We start from the raw sequence: 15597 nt of genomic DNA on the forward strand, positions 1-15597 counted from the left end.
ATCTGCAAAGCAGCCAAAAGTGTGCACTGGGTGGGATTTTTTACCATCAACACTCTGGTTGAGCCAAGAAATGTTTCCAAAGGCTGATGCTTGAACTGGGCAGGGACCAGAACCGTTCAACACTCGGGTCGCTGTTCCCAACTCTGCTGCTGACATTACATAAATTGAGGCAAGTCACCTCCTGTACCTGTCCCAGCCAAACTATTGCTTCTGAGCTTCCTCTGACTGGTTTATATAGAAAATAATACCTAGGCATCCCCAGTTACTGTCAAATCAAACCAATGAAGTGAATCAGTTCTTCAGAACTGCCCTACACCGTTCAACCTTTACTCTTGTTGGGTCTGTTTTCAGACACATGAGTGCTGGAAGAGGAATTTGAGCAGAGTAATGATGTTGTGCACAAACTTCTGAAGCACTCGGTGTTCTCAGAAATGTGAATAACACCATGAAACACCACATGGGATATGTAAGCTGCTTTAATAATAATAAATTTATTAAGTGGCAAGAAGCCACTCTGCTTTGTAAACCGATTTCACTCAATCACAGTCGCCTTTTTTTTTTTCCCCTCATTTAACATGAATACATTCTGTAATCTGTATGTGAAAGATTTACATAGAGATATGTTCTAGACCACTCTCACTGATTTTACTGGTCAGGAAAACATTAAACATGCGGAAACAGCACCTTATTAAAACTATAGGCCTTCTCTCTTTACATCTCCTTCATTGCTAAGCTAAATCATCACTGAGTAAGCCAAGTCTACAGAGGCTTTTTTCCTTGTCCTGTATTCTGAGATGTAGAGGGGCCTGCAGAAACGTCTGATAAAACCTCACATACAATAAGTAATTCAGAAGGCTTTGTAAGCAATAACTGCAGTTGCTTCTTCAGACTAAAGAGAGCTCCTCATGCATTAATGCACTTAGTTAGGTTTTGTGAGGAGCTCAGAGGAGGATAAACCCTCGTCCTGATTCAGTTAGTTGAGCCTGGACTCTGCACCACTGACTCTGTTCAGCAACTGTGTGCACCAATAATTTAAAAAACCAAGAAATCAGTCTGGTTTTATCATAAACAAGTAATAAATCTTATCATGATAGTAAAAAAAAAATGGCAATTTCTGACATGTGACATTTCCATTGCTTGAGAATGAATCAGTGCAAAGTGAGGTAACCCATGCTCCCCAACACTCAGGGCTGGGGGTGCATTAAATCAGGCGCCGCCTTTTGGAATCTCTCTCCATGTCTTCTGCAGGAGAGTCTCCATTGCATCCTAGAGGGGACACCATGTTTAGCAAGGGGTCTTCAGATGCCCCTCCAAAAAGGGACAGCAACAAAGCCACACCATAGCCAGTAGCTCGTTCACCCTAGGAAAAAAAAACAAGAACAATTCATCCTTCAGATTGTTTAATCTTAATCTTGTCACTGAACAAGAGCAGTGATGGCTCATGGCCACAGCAAAAACCTGGGGTCTGTGGCAGACCTGCTCAGCTTTTGGTTCTGTATCCTTGACACTATTGGAATCTGTCCTGCTCAGATTAAAACAACAAATTGGCTGATCCACTTGAGGACAGAGCTCACACTGACTCGAGGGTGGATTTATACTAGTGTCGTTCAGGGCAGGGAATGTCCCATCCAGCATGAGCAAGGACTTGGAGTACATCAGTCAGTTTGGTTTAAAAAATATTAAAAAAAAAGAGGAGGTGGGGGAGTAAATTCATTTGTTTTTAAGGAAAAAAGAATCCACACAAGTTTCCCAAGAGGAAACACGTTTTCTCTGCTACAGGTCAGCAGGCAGAATGATCAACTCTGGACAATCATCTTAAAATGATCTATGTGAAAATGGAAGGCTATGATTATTGTCATGAACAGAGAGCAGGCAAGTTGTCAAAGTTTACAGCTATAAAGATGTTGCTGATTAAAGTGACCCTTAAGAGTATTTTAAAACCAACATGAAAAATATGAACAGATGAAGCTACAAAAACAAAGAAATTCCCAACACAGTTGAAGTCAACTCTTTTCAAGAGAACTCTTCCCCACCTAATTCTCTTGTTTTGAATTGGATGGCACAGAATTCACAGTATCTGCAGGCATAAACAGTTTTCTTTACACAGCTGGCTTGCCCAGGAAAATGTCAGAAGTCACAGAAACATACTCACTGCATGAACAGGTGCAGCAATGTCTATGTGGACCCAGACTCCGGGCCAGTCAAAGCCAATGTGAGAAGCAATGAAGAGCCCAGCACAGGAGCTTGGAGTATTGTCTCGGTCCTGTAGAAATAATAAAAATACAGTTGAGCTTAGAAGAAAAGAAAATGTCAGTGTTTTATTCTTGACTACAGAAAAGACAGTTGTGCAAATCTAGTTCGAAGCTTGATGAATGGCCCTAAAGCACAGTCCTGCAAACCAACTGTACTGCAAATCCTCAGACTTCATCCTTGGTAGCAGTCTGGCCCTACTCAATCCCTCTTCTGCCCAAGCTTCTTACTGCAGTGTTTTTGGAACTTTGTGCACACTGTAACTTTCAAACACAGCAAAAGAAGCAGCAGCAATCCCTGAGGCCTCTCTCCTCATTTTCCTGGTTTCTGCACTCCCAGTTACCATCTCTGTTGGTTTATGTGATTTAAGGAACACTTGTCTTTACTTCTTAGAAGGTTTCAGTCCAGGAGTTCAGCATTCATCTTAGGGCCATCTTCAAAAGGCAAGCAGCCCAAAGATACCTTTACAGCAGCTAGCCCATTTTAAAAAGACACTAAACACAAGTGTAATGAAATATAGCCTGCAAAATCCCCAGGTAAAAGGCTCTGAAGACCATAATTTCATGGCCCATTTCCAAAAGATTACAGCCCTTGTGAAGAGCTTTCAGCCAGCTATCAACAGACCAGCACATTATCTAGAAAATCTGCATTTTCATGTAATAAACGAAATATAAAGGAAAAAAAAAATCTTACAGCCACAGAGTTCTTCATATCAGCTACAGCAGAGGTAAATTCACTGAAATGGAGCTCAGGGCAATAGACAAGAGGATGGACCAAGTCTCCACAGTTCCTGCCAGCTTTAACACAAGCCTTTTCCCACTCTTCATTATTGGTAAGGACAGCAGCATGATACTTCCCTGTAGCAATTCCCTAATGAGATATAAGGCAAAATCAGTAAGGATTCATCTTAACTGTACTGGGTAGGATAATTCTATACTACTGCTTCTAAACATTAAAAGCTGCTTTCCATCTAACAAAACCACCAAGAAAAAAACACCTCAATACTACTTCACAAGAAGGTAGTGTTACAATGCAGACGAAGACATTACAGCTACTGCAGAATCTTTTAAAACTTTTGAAAATCCGTTCTGCAGTGAAATAATCTGCATTTGTCTGTCCTATTCAAACCACTGTCCCACAAAAATATTTCTTTATAGTTACTGAGCAAGCAAATTGTATCACTTTACAATTTATCCTTAGAAAAAAATTAAATTAGCAATTAATTATATAGAATTAGCAGACACACACAGCAGTGCCTGTATGTCTGAATGTAACATCCCCATTCATAGGTAAGATTGCTTCCTTCCAAATATGCAAAACACAAGAGCCAAAAGCCACCATCCCACCAGTTTTCCAGCAAGACAATGATAGGAAACTTTCAAAGGACTGATGTTTACACAAATGTATGCAACATTCACACTCCTAAGATTTGTCACCAATTATCTTGCTGATGCAAAGACCAATTAATTTTCTAGAAAATTAAACCACCAGAATTACTGCTTGTCAATACAGCCTGCCACAACACAGGAATAGATTTCAAAAAACCAACAGTTTTCACTTTGTACCCTTGTGTCATTCTATGTGTGACTTACATTGTAAGCCATTTAACAGACAAGACAGTATCTAAGCACTACCATCAAATCAGTTTTGAGAATTATAAAGCAACTGAACTTGCAAACATTGGGTATTGGATTGTTTACATCAGCTGCTAATGTCATCAGAAGAATTTAATTTTCTCTTCCAGTATACAAAGCAAAAAAGCCAATGTGAGAAGTAATGAAGAGCAGAAGCCAACCTGCTTCAGTATTGCAGTTAAAAATATAACACACAGCTATGCTTAGGGGGGATCAGGATTTCCTAGGCTTGCTGTTGGCTGGTTTCTCTTGCACAAGTTTTGGAAGTCACCATCAGTCATGACAGTTCACAGTATCTACCTTCCAACAAGGACTAGCAGGACAGAGGCAAAGAAATGATGTGCAAACAGCAAAAGGACACACATCCCTTGCCTGCTAGCAGTTCTGTTTCAGTACCTGAGCTCCAGTAAGAGTGGCCATATCAAGAATGATATCAGCTCCCAGATCTTTGCATGCATAAGCTACTCCATCAGCCAGTATCAGTCTCCCTTCTGCATCAGTGTTGTTGATTTCCACAGTTCTAAGAAGAAAAGTCATTTGATGCATCAGTGCTTCAGGCTGGCAGCTACGACTCAACTGTTTGGACTAGAATACTGGATCAGAAAGCAGCCTCAAACATAATGTGCTTTCTTATTTGACTTTGGAAGTCTCCACGGCTGCTCATTGCCCAGCTGTAAGCAACCAGAGCTCACATGGGAAGGGTTACAACAGTCCTGCCCTCATGGCTAGGACTGCTTGTTGAGCCTGAACAACACCTAGTGTTGTTGAGTACAAATAAATGCCATCCAAAGAGGGATCATACTCTGCATAAAACAAAGATTCTTACAGAATGCTAGCCTGCTTCTGCAACAGAGACAATATAGGCTACAGATGGACACAGAAAACTGGCTGCACTGTAAAAAAACAGCTAAGGCCAAGTGCTTTAAGGAAACCTAAGCCTATGATATCTATTTTGTTATGTATTTAAATACCCAACAGGAAACTCTGAGCACACTTCAAACTTATTACTATGGCTGTCTGAAATATTATTGCTAATATTGAGGGAAGCTGACGAGGGATAGGCTCAGAATCTGCATGGTACTCAGATAAACAGAACCAAAGATGATGTTTCCTCTCAATGTTACTGTGGAAAGGATATTTACAATCTTACTTTCCAGAGTAAAGAACATGAATGTCATCAGGTCTTGTTGCACGTGGTCCGACTGCATTCTCAGCCAAACAAAAAACAGCATGAAGATTGTCTTTAAAACCCTGTAACAAAAATAGGAGAGAAATGAGTTCTATCAGCTGAGACTGCTAACCTTAAAAACATCACATTTCAAGAGAAACCAAGGTCAGATTTAGCACTCATCTCGTTATAAAAGTCCACAGCTGAAGAAATCAGGACTTGAAGAATCAGCTCATGTTCTGAAGTCTAAAGGGCAAAATGAATCAATCAAAACCTTTAAAAATATCAGGCAGCATCTAGAAACCATGAAGTAACTTTGCAGTTTCTAATCCAGGTAGTGGGCAAACAGATGAGATAACCTTCCATCTGTGCAGTGAAATCCACATTCTATTCACAATCTGTCACCGAACTGCACCAAATTTTCCCCCTCCAAGTGGGAGTTGTGGTTAATCTCCTGTCAAGAAGTGAGAACTCACTTCCAGTGTCAGTTACCTTTTCCTGACATTCATTCTATCTGTAGCTCTTCAAAAGAAGGATTCACCATGTTAACATGGAGGACCAAGAAAGATTTTAAAACCTTAAGTGAAATATTGTTGGAAAGTTCCCAATGTATGAAATGCATCTTTCTAGGAAAAATCACTTGCTTAATTTTGCTGTCCAAAGCCTTTTTAAATCATGTTGTAAAACTGTTGAACAGCATGTAGGCAGATATTTTCTGAAGATGGATAATAACCTCTGCCCTTCTTCCCACTGAGCTTTCTATCCAACACACATTTCCAACTTCAGTCTCTTTGACAAAGCAAAGCTAAATTAAACCTCTGCCAGCTTTATGATACTCTTCAGACCATTAAAAAAAAGTAATTCTTCGAACATTAACAATGACCAATTCTTTCCACTGCCTTTCTGAATAAGTTTTCTGCAGGGATTTCATTAACAGGTCTTCTAACATAAGGCTGTAAAATTCAGAAGTGAGACAAGTCTTTGGTTTTCTATATTAAAGCACAGATTTTTTCTGAGGTACAACAGCTTTTTTCAGGCTGGTTGTTCAAACACATCACTGCCAGTGTAACCATTGTTACAATAATTGCCTATGACATGACAGATCATTTACATTCACACATACTGTGCTTGTGAATGCTTCTCTCAGTGCAGATAATTACACACAAAACTACTTGGAAACAAGGACTGGATCACCAAAGGAAGGTACCACATCCATGGCTTTCCCAGACTCTCACAAAGCACTGTGAAAGTTCTATCTCTTGTCCATGACCTAACTTTGGGGATTCAGTAATGGAAAGCCAGGTCCTTTGCCTAGATGCAGCTCACAAATCTGTTTTCATTTTTAAGTCTCTGCAGATAACTGTGAAGTTTACAATCTTTCCACATCAAACATGATGTTAGGGCCAAGGCACAGACCTAAACTGTTGAGAAATGGGAATTTGGCACTGATCATCCCCTGGACGAAGCTTCCATCAAATCTATGCATTAATCTGCAGCAGTAAATGTTCTTTGAACTTTGGATACTCCTTGGAGGCAATAGCTGCTCTGTCAGCAAGACACAGTCACTGCATTTGTCAAGAGGGCAGAGTTTTATTGGCAGTGGCCACTTCATTTTCCCAGTTCATATTGTTAAAGCATAAGATGCATTTTTTTAATTCTTTATATTTCAAGATCTGACTTCTCAGCTCCTCTACTACTTTCTGACCACCAGCAAGCACACCAGTTTGTGTCAGAAGCACACCAGCAAGCAGCTCCTGGTTAGACTAGAGCTGCCACTTCCCAGGTTAATATCAAAATTTCCACCAGATTGGCAATATGGACAGATTTCACACCAGAGTCACTCATCTTCCTCTTTCCTAAGGGGATGAAGCTGCCTGGAATCCTGCAGCGTAAACAAAATCAGCACTGGATAACTCAAGTACAAATCTGATTCAAGGAACTAGAAGTCATTTAGTCCACAGAACCAACCCTGATATTCAAGAAAGACCCTTAAAACAAAATTAGCACTCAGGAAATTCTCACAATTCTCAAGACTAGAAATATTTTCCTGAAATAGTAGAAAGAGCAGAGGTGCTCAGAAAGAGTGGAATTGCTCAGGATCACTAAGAGCAGTGGCAGGTCAGAACTTCAGGATTAGACTTGCTTCCATATCTGGGAATATATCCAAAAGCAAGACAGCTCCTTGGCAAGGCTGGGATACATGATATCAATTAACACATTTTACTTACTTGCTTTACAGTGGCTTTGAAGGCACCCAAAATAGCAGCTGCTCCACCACAGTCTCGCTTCATTCCAGGCATAGTAGTCTGTTTAAACAGAACCATAGAATTTTAATTTTTCTTTAAAAGAGAATTTCATGGTAATACCTGCTAAAGCTAGGATTTCTGATGCTTCTGTAACTGGTCTTGACAGCACTCAGCTACAAGAGACACATGGAACACTTGCATCTGCTTGGTGGATCTTGCCTCATAATGGGAAAATATTAAATCTCTGCTGCTAGTTTGTTAGAAAAAAGATTGCTTTCAAAATTTGCACTGAGGCAAATTAACATGGGTTTTGAATCTCTCTCTAAAGTCAGAAATACAACATCTTTATTTCTAACTTTCTCCTAGCAGTGGGCAATGCCTAGAAGGGCAAAACATCAGGTAGTTAACTGCTCTGTAAAGCCATTGAATCATATTTGGTCTTCTCCCCTCATAGTTTATGTCCACAGGATGACAGCAGAACAAGTGTTTACTCAAATAAATATACTTTGTTCCCATCAGAAATTAACACTGTAAGCAAAGGCAGCAGCAGAACAACTGTTTATGTACCTTTCCCTTAATGCTGAGTCCTCCAGTGTCATACACAATACCTTTGCCCACCCATGCAATGGTCTGTGTAGCACCATCTGGAGTGTGACTGAGAACTGCTAGGGCAGGAGGATGCAGGGCTGCCTTGCCAACTCCATAGATACCTGGAAAATAGAGAATTAAACCACTTTTAAAGACAGACTGTAGGGAGCAACCTGTGGTTTTTTTCTGTAAAACATCTTGGGTTACTATGGGCAGCAAAACTGTTTCAAAAATAGGCAAATAAAATGTTACAATGGTGATAGCAAAACGTTCCAATTCATTGCTAGGAAGAAAGCTGGATTTTCAACAGAATATACCTCCAAAGCCTCTCTCTTTCAGCTCCTCATCTCGAATAATGGTAGGAGTAATCCCAAGATCCTTGCCAACTTTTTTGATTTCCTTAATCATTAAAAGAAAAAGGACATTGTCAGTCAGTCATCAGAAGGACACATTTGTGTCTTTCCACACATGTGGGTGCCCACATGAAAGGCCTATATGATTTTTGCATGCAAACACATACAAATATTCACAATGTTGGGAATGCTGCTGTTTTCCAATGGCTTAATTCCACTGAGACATCCTTGATTTATTATGGCATGAAAGACAAATCTGACCTTTAAGCTCCACCAGTAAAAGAAATATTCAGAGGTAAAGGCCAGCTGTTCACTCTACAGGATCATGATGCAATAGGACAGGAATATTTTCATTCTCAAGAGCTTTAAGCCTCACCCCAAGCTGTACACTCTGCACCCTTCCAACTTAGCAAAGTTCTGCAAAATATTAAGGGCCAAAGAAACAGCCTCAGCATTCTTGGACAGGTTCTTTTATGTGCTTCCCACCTCTGACATACAGGTTTTGCTAAGAGATAGCAACACTAGCTTTTGATTACTGTAGTCTAGACTTACAATTAGTAATTCTTACTCATCAGGTGTATTACCTACCTCCAGGAAGTTATCTGTGTTCATCTCATTGCATGGGGTGTCCACAATTCGAGCAGCCAGCCTGACTCCTTCTGTAGCACTTGCCAGACACTATGAAAAGAAGAAAGGACACGTGAGAACTGGCTTTGGTTTGGCTGGTTTTCTGCAGAGCTTTGCATTTAGGCCTATGCAGCCTACACCAGATACGTGGTTCCTCTGAAGCACATTAATGCTTAACTGCAAACAATCACATGCAGCTCTACAGTATCAAAAAATGTCAACCAAGCTGACCACCACTGTACGTGTTATTTTTCCCTGTGCTCTGATTTCTAACCAACTCTATTCCTTCCCATAGTTAACTGTTATTGCAAAATTAGTAGACTTCTCTACTATCAATGTGAGAGCAAGAAGGCAATGAGAGATGGAGAAAAGATAGGCAAGAGGAAAGCAATTCAAGAAGTCACAATGAGTTTGTGGGCTGCTTAGTGTGGAAACCTGCAGAGATTACATAGCCTAAAACATGGGAAACCATGAAGTTTATATATGGCAGGCAAAAAGGCTGAGTGCAATACTATAATATAGTCTATATGGCAGGCCCATGGGGAATGTAGAATATTTCTTATCTGTGTAAAAATCCATGCATCTGTTTTTTCATTTCTGTGGCAAAATAGACTGACCCTCACCTGGACTGAATCAAAACATATCTAAGCAAGAGTGCACAGAATCCAAATGGTCCACAGTGAGAGTGCTGAGCCTGCTTCCTTAAAGGAGAATTCTCCTGCCCCACCAGACTCTAAACTTCAACTTTTAACTCCTGTGAACGAGCAACTTGAAACAAACACAGTAAGTGGAAGGAAACTTTGTTCAAGCTTTCCAGTAGCCACACTACACTGAAGACCACACGCAGCAGAAGGGTGAGTCAGGATGGGTTACAAAGGAATCTGAGTGTTGGGCAGTTCTTCAGTGCTGAGGTATCTGAAGTTTGGCTTGGCCAGACAGGCCTAAGGACTCCATACATTCCATATCCCAGCAGACTCATAAACCTTGGCTTGCTTTGGTACTGTGCCCAATACCCTACAGTTACTCTTGATTCCTTTACTTCCCTGCAAGGGGTAAGGGCCTCCTCAGGAGCCAAGTTAGGTTTGGAGTGATGCACCATTAAGGCCATGCAGGCAAATGGAAGTGCTCTAACCCAAAGGTCAAGTCCAAGGGAAACAATAAAATTTACAGAAATAAGCTGTGCCTGAGTTCACCTTCCGGGCTGTTAGAGACCCTGGATAATTGCAACTTGTAGTAAGTGTCTTGTAAAAATGTGACAATCCCTGCTAGTCCTCACCATAAAATATTCTGGACACTGCAGTAGGTGCAAAATACAGCAACATTTTGAGGGAGAGGTTTAGCTAATAAAAAAATCCTACCACGTGCCTTCTATGCTCTGCATTAGCTGTCTGATGCTCTTGAATTTAAGGGGTGAAAACTTGGCTTGGAGGAAGCCAGTAACAGTTTTGGCATTGACATCAAGGGGAAGAACAGGAGGTAGAAATCATTTCATCTTTGTTTTTTAGTTATAAATAACCCAAGTGGTTTGGAATCTGCCTATCTGAAAGAACTGTTTTTGACACCAGTTATGTTTTTTCTGATTTAGGGCATGGAAAAATTGAGCGATCAAATCATTGCACATCTGCCTGTCACTTTTTTGAAAACTGGTCTGGCATCATCTGCTGTGGCCAAGTTAGTTCACAGAGTAGAAACAAAGTATGGAAGGGAAAGATAATGGAAAAAAAAATAGATAATGGAAAAAAAACAGATAATGGAAAAAAAAGAAAAACTCTAAAACTGCAGTTCTGTGAACTCCACATGCAGCAACACTATCTTCTTTGTCAAATCCATTGCCAAAATTTTGAAGAGATTTGTATAACCTCACTGACTGCTCATCTGTACTGAAGCACAGAACCTGGAACACTAACAGGAAGGGGCGCAAGAGCTTATTTGCAAACCTTGGAATGACTCTAAAGTTGGGATCCTGAAATGGAACGACCTGCCATGATAAAAGTTACTCTATGTGGAGTTTCTGCTATGGAACAATAAAATGTAAAAACCCCTTTGTTTTGATTACCCCCTATTGATTGAAAGATGACTTAGACGTACTTAGCTATTACGTATAGCTCAGCTCTAAGCTGTGACACCACCAGCAGAAGGGTGTGCTGCTCCTCGCAGCCCTTTCTATCCCTCAATGTAAAGAAAATGCAGTTTTTCTTTGTTGATAAGGAAGAGACCAATGGGCCTTTTGGAGTAATTTCTGTTGGCTGTTGAACCCTATTTGCTGACCCTCCTGTGAAAGAGGTTGTTGTCCCAGGTTGTGGGATGGTGAACACCATCTTGACTTGGTTATACTACATACACGTTGGTAAAACATTAGATTTTAATTTTTTGTCTGAAGAGGATTTACTGCTGGTCTCAGTATTATTTTTTAATAGCACAGAATTTACCCTTTTCTATAGCCATGCTTGTTTTCTGTCTACATTCTTCTGTGTTTTTCTTTTGTGTTGCTGCCTTCTTTATCTTCTCTGGCACTCTGATAGTAACTATTAGGCAGACCCAGACTTGTATTGGTTCTGTTAACCTCATCTGAAGTCTTTACTTTCTGGCCTGATGTGCTTGCTCTTATTTTAATGAAAAATACTTCATTTTGGTGGAACATCTGTCTCTATTGATTTTTGCAGCCACTTATTTCCTAAGGTTTTATGCATTCTTTTGTGTGAGACACAGTGTGCAAGGAGCAATTCTTAATCCTCAGATCTCCCTCCAGCTCAAGCAGAGTTGCCAGGAGAGCTACCACCAGCCATAAGAGTTGCAAAGAATGTCCCTAAAGCAGCAGGCAGCAATTGTGCACTAAGTTGTCTTATTTTTCCTGACCTTCACAGGTAGCCTGGACACTTTCCTTGTCATTTCTGGGCAATGAGGCAATGTTGCACAGAAAGAGTGGGTGTTGTAAAATTGCTGAATAATTTTAATGCTCTCTGCCACAGAGGAAAAAACAGGTGACTGTCTTCTTATATGATCTCTATCCTGAGCAAATCTAATCATCACTGAGTTAATTCCCAGTCTTCTGTATAGATAACCAGAAGCCAAAGGAGTTGACAGCTGATAATCTAAAATTCTCAAATGGGTGTTGAACACTAATCCTAAATCTAATAAGCCAACAGAAGGGATAAATAACTTCTGGAATGCTATTATATAAAAAATAGAGTCTCTGCAACTATAAAAATAAAAGCTGGGGTGTTGATTGGGTTTTGGTTTTTTGTTTTTTGGTTTTTTTGCAGGATCTTGTTTTTGGCTACAGTTCTGCTAGAAAAGAGAGGTACACACACAAACAGCAGAGGCCATATGTGATCCCAGAATAAGCACCTTGTAGTGACTTCCCTGTGATATTCACCTGCACAGTCAAATACAGATTTTGCCCACATAAAAGAAAGTGAGAAGCCCATATTAAAGGCCAAAAAGACACCATTTGTATCTGTGATAAACATATGAAAGGAGACGTTTTCTTTGTGCTGCTTCGGTGTTTTCTAGCCCTGAAACCCACATTCCAAATAACATCCTCAGCCTTTGCTCCAACAGTATGTTCAACATTTCTACTCACAAGTGCTGGGAACTGATCAGTTTCAAGGAACTTTGACCTAGGATAATTTATTACTTTAGATACAAGACCTATTCCACATGTAGCCTGAGACAGAAGTATTTGTGCATGTGACAAACTGAAGGGAAAAGAAAAATATTTCAGGGAATAACGGAAACAACTGATGACAAAAAAAAGGAAAGTCTTACTTTAAGTGTTGTCACCTCTATTGGTCCATTGTTCTGTCCAACCAGGAAGAACTCCACTGTTACAGTTTTCTTCTCTGTGCGTCGTGATGCGCTGGACCGATGTGTGAACAAGGGGAAAGCCCTGGCCAGTGCACAAGCAGAAGCAAAGACTTCAGAGCGCTCACAAACCATCTGAAACACCACCCAGAAAACAAACAAGTCAGACAGCATCAGGGATGTGGAAGAGCCCATTTAAAAGGACCTGTGATATTACCCATGATAATTAGTGAAGAAGCGATGTCTGAATACTCATACGGATGGGGTGGCAGCAGGAACGGTATCAGTCTGAACTGGTTCACTTAATTTTCCAATATGTTAATTAATTACTCTGCTGGACTTGACTGTGTGGGAATTAGTACATCCTCACAAAGAAGCTGGACTACTTTAATTATACTAGAGCCATTAACATGGGTTAGGCTACAGATCAAGACAAGAAAAAGCATGGGAACGACCAATGTGTTCAAAATGAAATAAAGAGGAAAATGATATGAGAATGTGGCTAACAATACAAAAACTTTTAACATGTAGAATATTTTTCTGAAGTTCATTACAGAAATTACCAATGGAAAGCAGTTTTAGCCAAACATTTTCAAAGTTAAATATAAGGGTAATAATTAAATAAATAGAGTTATTACTCTTGCAAATAAGTCTTCCAGGCAGAAAGTGTAATAAATTGTCTTACTGACACTCACTACATGAGTCTTCTCTAACAACTTAGAATCTGAATTCATCTGGAGAAGATATGAGTAACAAATTTATCAGGCTTATACAAAAAATGCCTAAAACAGTCAAAGAGTTTCTCCTGTGAAGGACTCACACTGGAGCATTACTTTGCATTATGACTTCTAACACCCACTGAATAACACAAACACTTCATATGCTTTCTGCAGTGCAGACATAGCATGCAGGCCACATCTGTTTTATAAAATGTGTGCTAATGTCATAAATCCCCCCTGGAAAAAAAGCCACTCCTGTCTCCCTTTGCAAGGACCTTCCTTGCTGAAGACATTACAGACATATCCAACATTAACTCCCTCCAACTGCTTGGGCATGCACAAGCTTTTATAGTTCAATCTTGTTTACACATCAGTGCAAAACCACTTCTAAATGTCAGTGTAATTACACCAGTAAAACCTTGCCCACCTCCAGTCTCCCTGGATACAGCTAAAACCCTGAAAAGTCGAGAAACACACTTGAGGAGACAATTCACCAGAAGCATTTTCAAGCAGCCACTTACAACAATACATCTGTTGACACCTCCTGGAAGGCAATTTCTAACCAGGCGGGTGATGAACTGGGCTGCAGATGGACTGTTGTGTCTGCTGACCCTGGAAGGCAGAGCGGCCACGGTGGCATAATTCAGGTAGAGAGGACAGCTGTCAGTGGGGTTGGGATTCAGAGTGCTTAGAGCCGATTGCCAGATCTGGGGAGAAAAGAATTTAAAGACAAAGAACTGTATCAGGCTTTGCTTTCCACCTCATTCCCACTGTATTCAGGCTCTCCATAGCTGCAGGATTTTAGATGCTGGAAACAAAGAAATTATGCATGCGCTCCCAAATGCAATAAGATCCAGAGTGAAAACAAACAGGAAATATGAGAAACGTGTTTATTAACTGGAAAATACAACCGTGCCTCCTATAACTAGCATCTTTTTTTAAGCCATGTGTTACAACTTAGAAACACCATTAGTTCCAACGCTGCTGAAAAATTTTTAAGTTGAAAGAGTTACCCTAGTGATAAATGGATTGATTTACTAATTCCGAGTTACTGTCTCACGTAGTAATTTAATAATAATTTAAAAAGACTAAATATTGACCTAAGAGGCTCAAGAGTCCAGCAAAAAAAAAAAAAAAAAAAATCCTGCCAAACATCTAGCGACCTAAAAGCCGCGATGCCAGACATTTATCATTTTACCACCAGCCATCAACGACACCTGAATAAAAATAGGTCCGCATTTCCCCCCGCAGCAGCTGCGCACAGGGAGGGGGACGCGGACGCGCAGCCGCCCCGCTCTCCCCGCGCAGGGAGCCAGGCTCAGCCTCCCGCGGGCCATCTGGCACGGGAGAAGGCCCGGTTGGGTCATGACGTGAATTACAGACACCTCCGTGTCACCTCCGAGGAAGGCAAAGCCTCCGCACCCGCCGAGGTGGGCGCAGCGGGGCGGGCTGCACGGGTCCCTCCGCAACAGGCTCCTTGCCGGACCCTGCTGCCGTCCCGGCGGAGAGGGGCGGGGACCGCCTCATTTCCCCTTTATTTTCCCGTTAAGGATCACTCTGAGGGGGGTTCATGATGTTCCCATCCGGCGGGCCCCGCTGGGCACCGGCACCCCCGGCACAGCAGGCCCCGACGCGGCCCCGGCACCCGCAGGCCGGGCGAGCCCGAGCCCCCGCCCCCCCTGCACCACGAGGCCGCCCGGGGCCGGGGCGGGGAGACCGGGGGCCTCAGGGGGCGGCGCGGGGCCACCGCCTCAGGGTGCGTGTGTGTGGGTGTGTGTGGAGAAGGGGGGGACACGACGGGGACCCCGCGCTCCCTCTCCCGCGGCCCGGCCTCACCTCCTCGGTGACCCGCGGCTGCAGCTTGCCCCGCAGCTGGGCCCAGGGCAGGCGGTGGAGGTTGTGGAGCTGCCCCAGGACGAGCAGCGGGCGGCTCTGCGGGTCCGCCTCGCCGGCGCTGGCTTGGAACTCCAGCTGTACGTTCGCCATCTTCCTGCCCCCGGCCCGGCCCGGCCCGTCCGCACGGCTCCGCCCCGGCGCCGGCTCCGCGGGGCGGGCACACGGCGGCGCGGGCGGCCCCCGGCGGCAGCGCTGGGCACGGCAGGGGCGCGGGACCCGGATGCGGCGGAGGGAGCGGGACCGGGGCGAATGGGACCGGCCCGAGCACTCCCGGGCCGACTCATCCCGGCCCGGCCCGGCCCGCAGCGCTGC

General features: G+C 42.5%; 1 protein-coding gene across 1 annotated transcript; it reads right to left on the reverse strand.

Annotated features, from left to right (window-relative positions):
* Positions 1–458: 458 nt before the first annotated feature.
* NPEPL1 (aminopeptidase like 1) lies at positions 459–15430 on the reverse strand. Its single transcript, XM_071760216.1, has 12 exons — positions 15226–15430; positions 13911–14096; positions 12635–12805; positions 8828–8917; positions 8204–8285; positions 7866–8008; positions 7281–7358; positions 5035–5135; positions 4281–4404; positions 2944–3120; positions 2153–2263; positions 459–1360 (listed from the first exon to the last, which is right to left on the reverse strand). Exons 1-12 carry the CDS (start codon positions 15373–15375, stop codon positions 1202–1204), a joined length of 1572 nt encoding a protein of 523 aa, XP_071616317.1. The 5' UTR covers positions 15376–15430; the 3' UTR covers positions 459–1201.
* Positions 15431–15597: the final 167 nt, after the last annotated feature.

Source organism: Heliangelus exortis, chromosome 16, assembly GCF_036169615.1.
Source record: "Heliangelus exortis chromosome 16, bHelExo1.hap1, whole genome shotgun sequence".
Lineage (NCBI taxonomy): Eukaryota > Metazoa > Chordata > Aves > Apodiformes > Trochilidae > Heliangelus > Heliangelus exortis.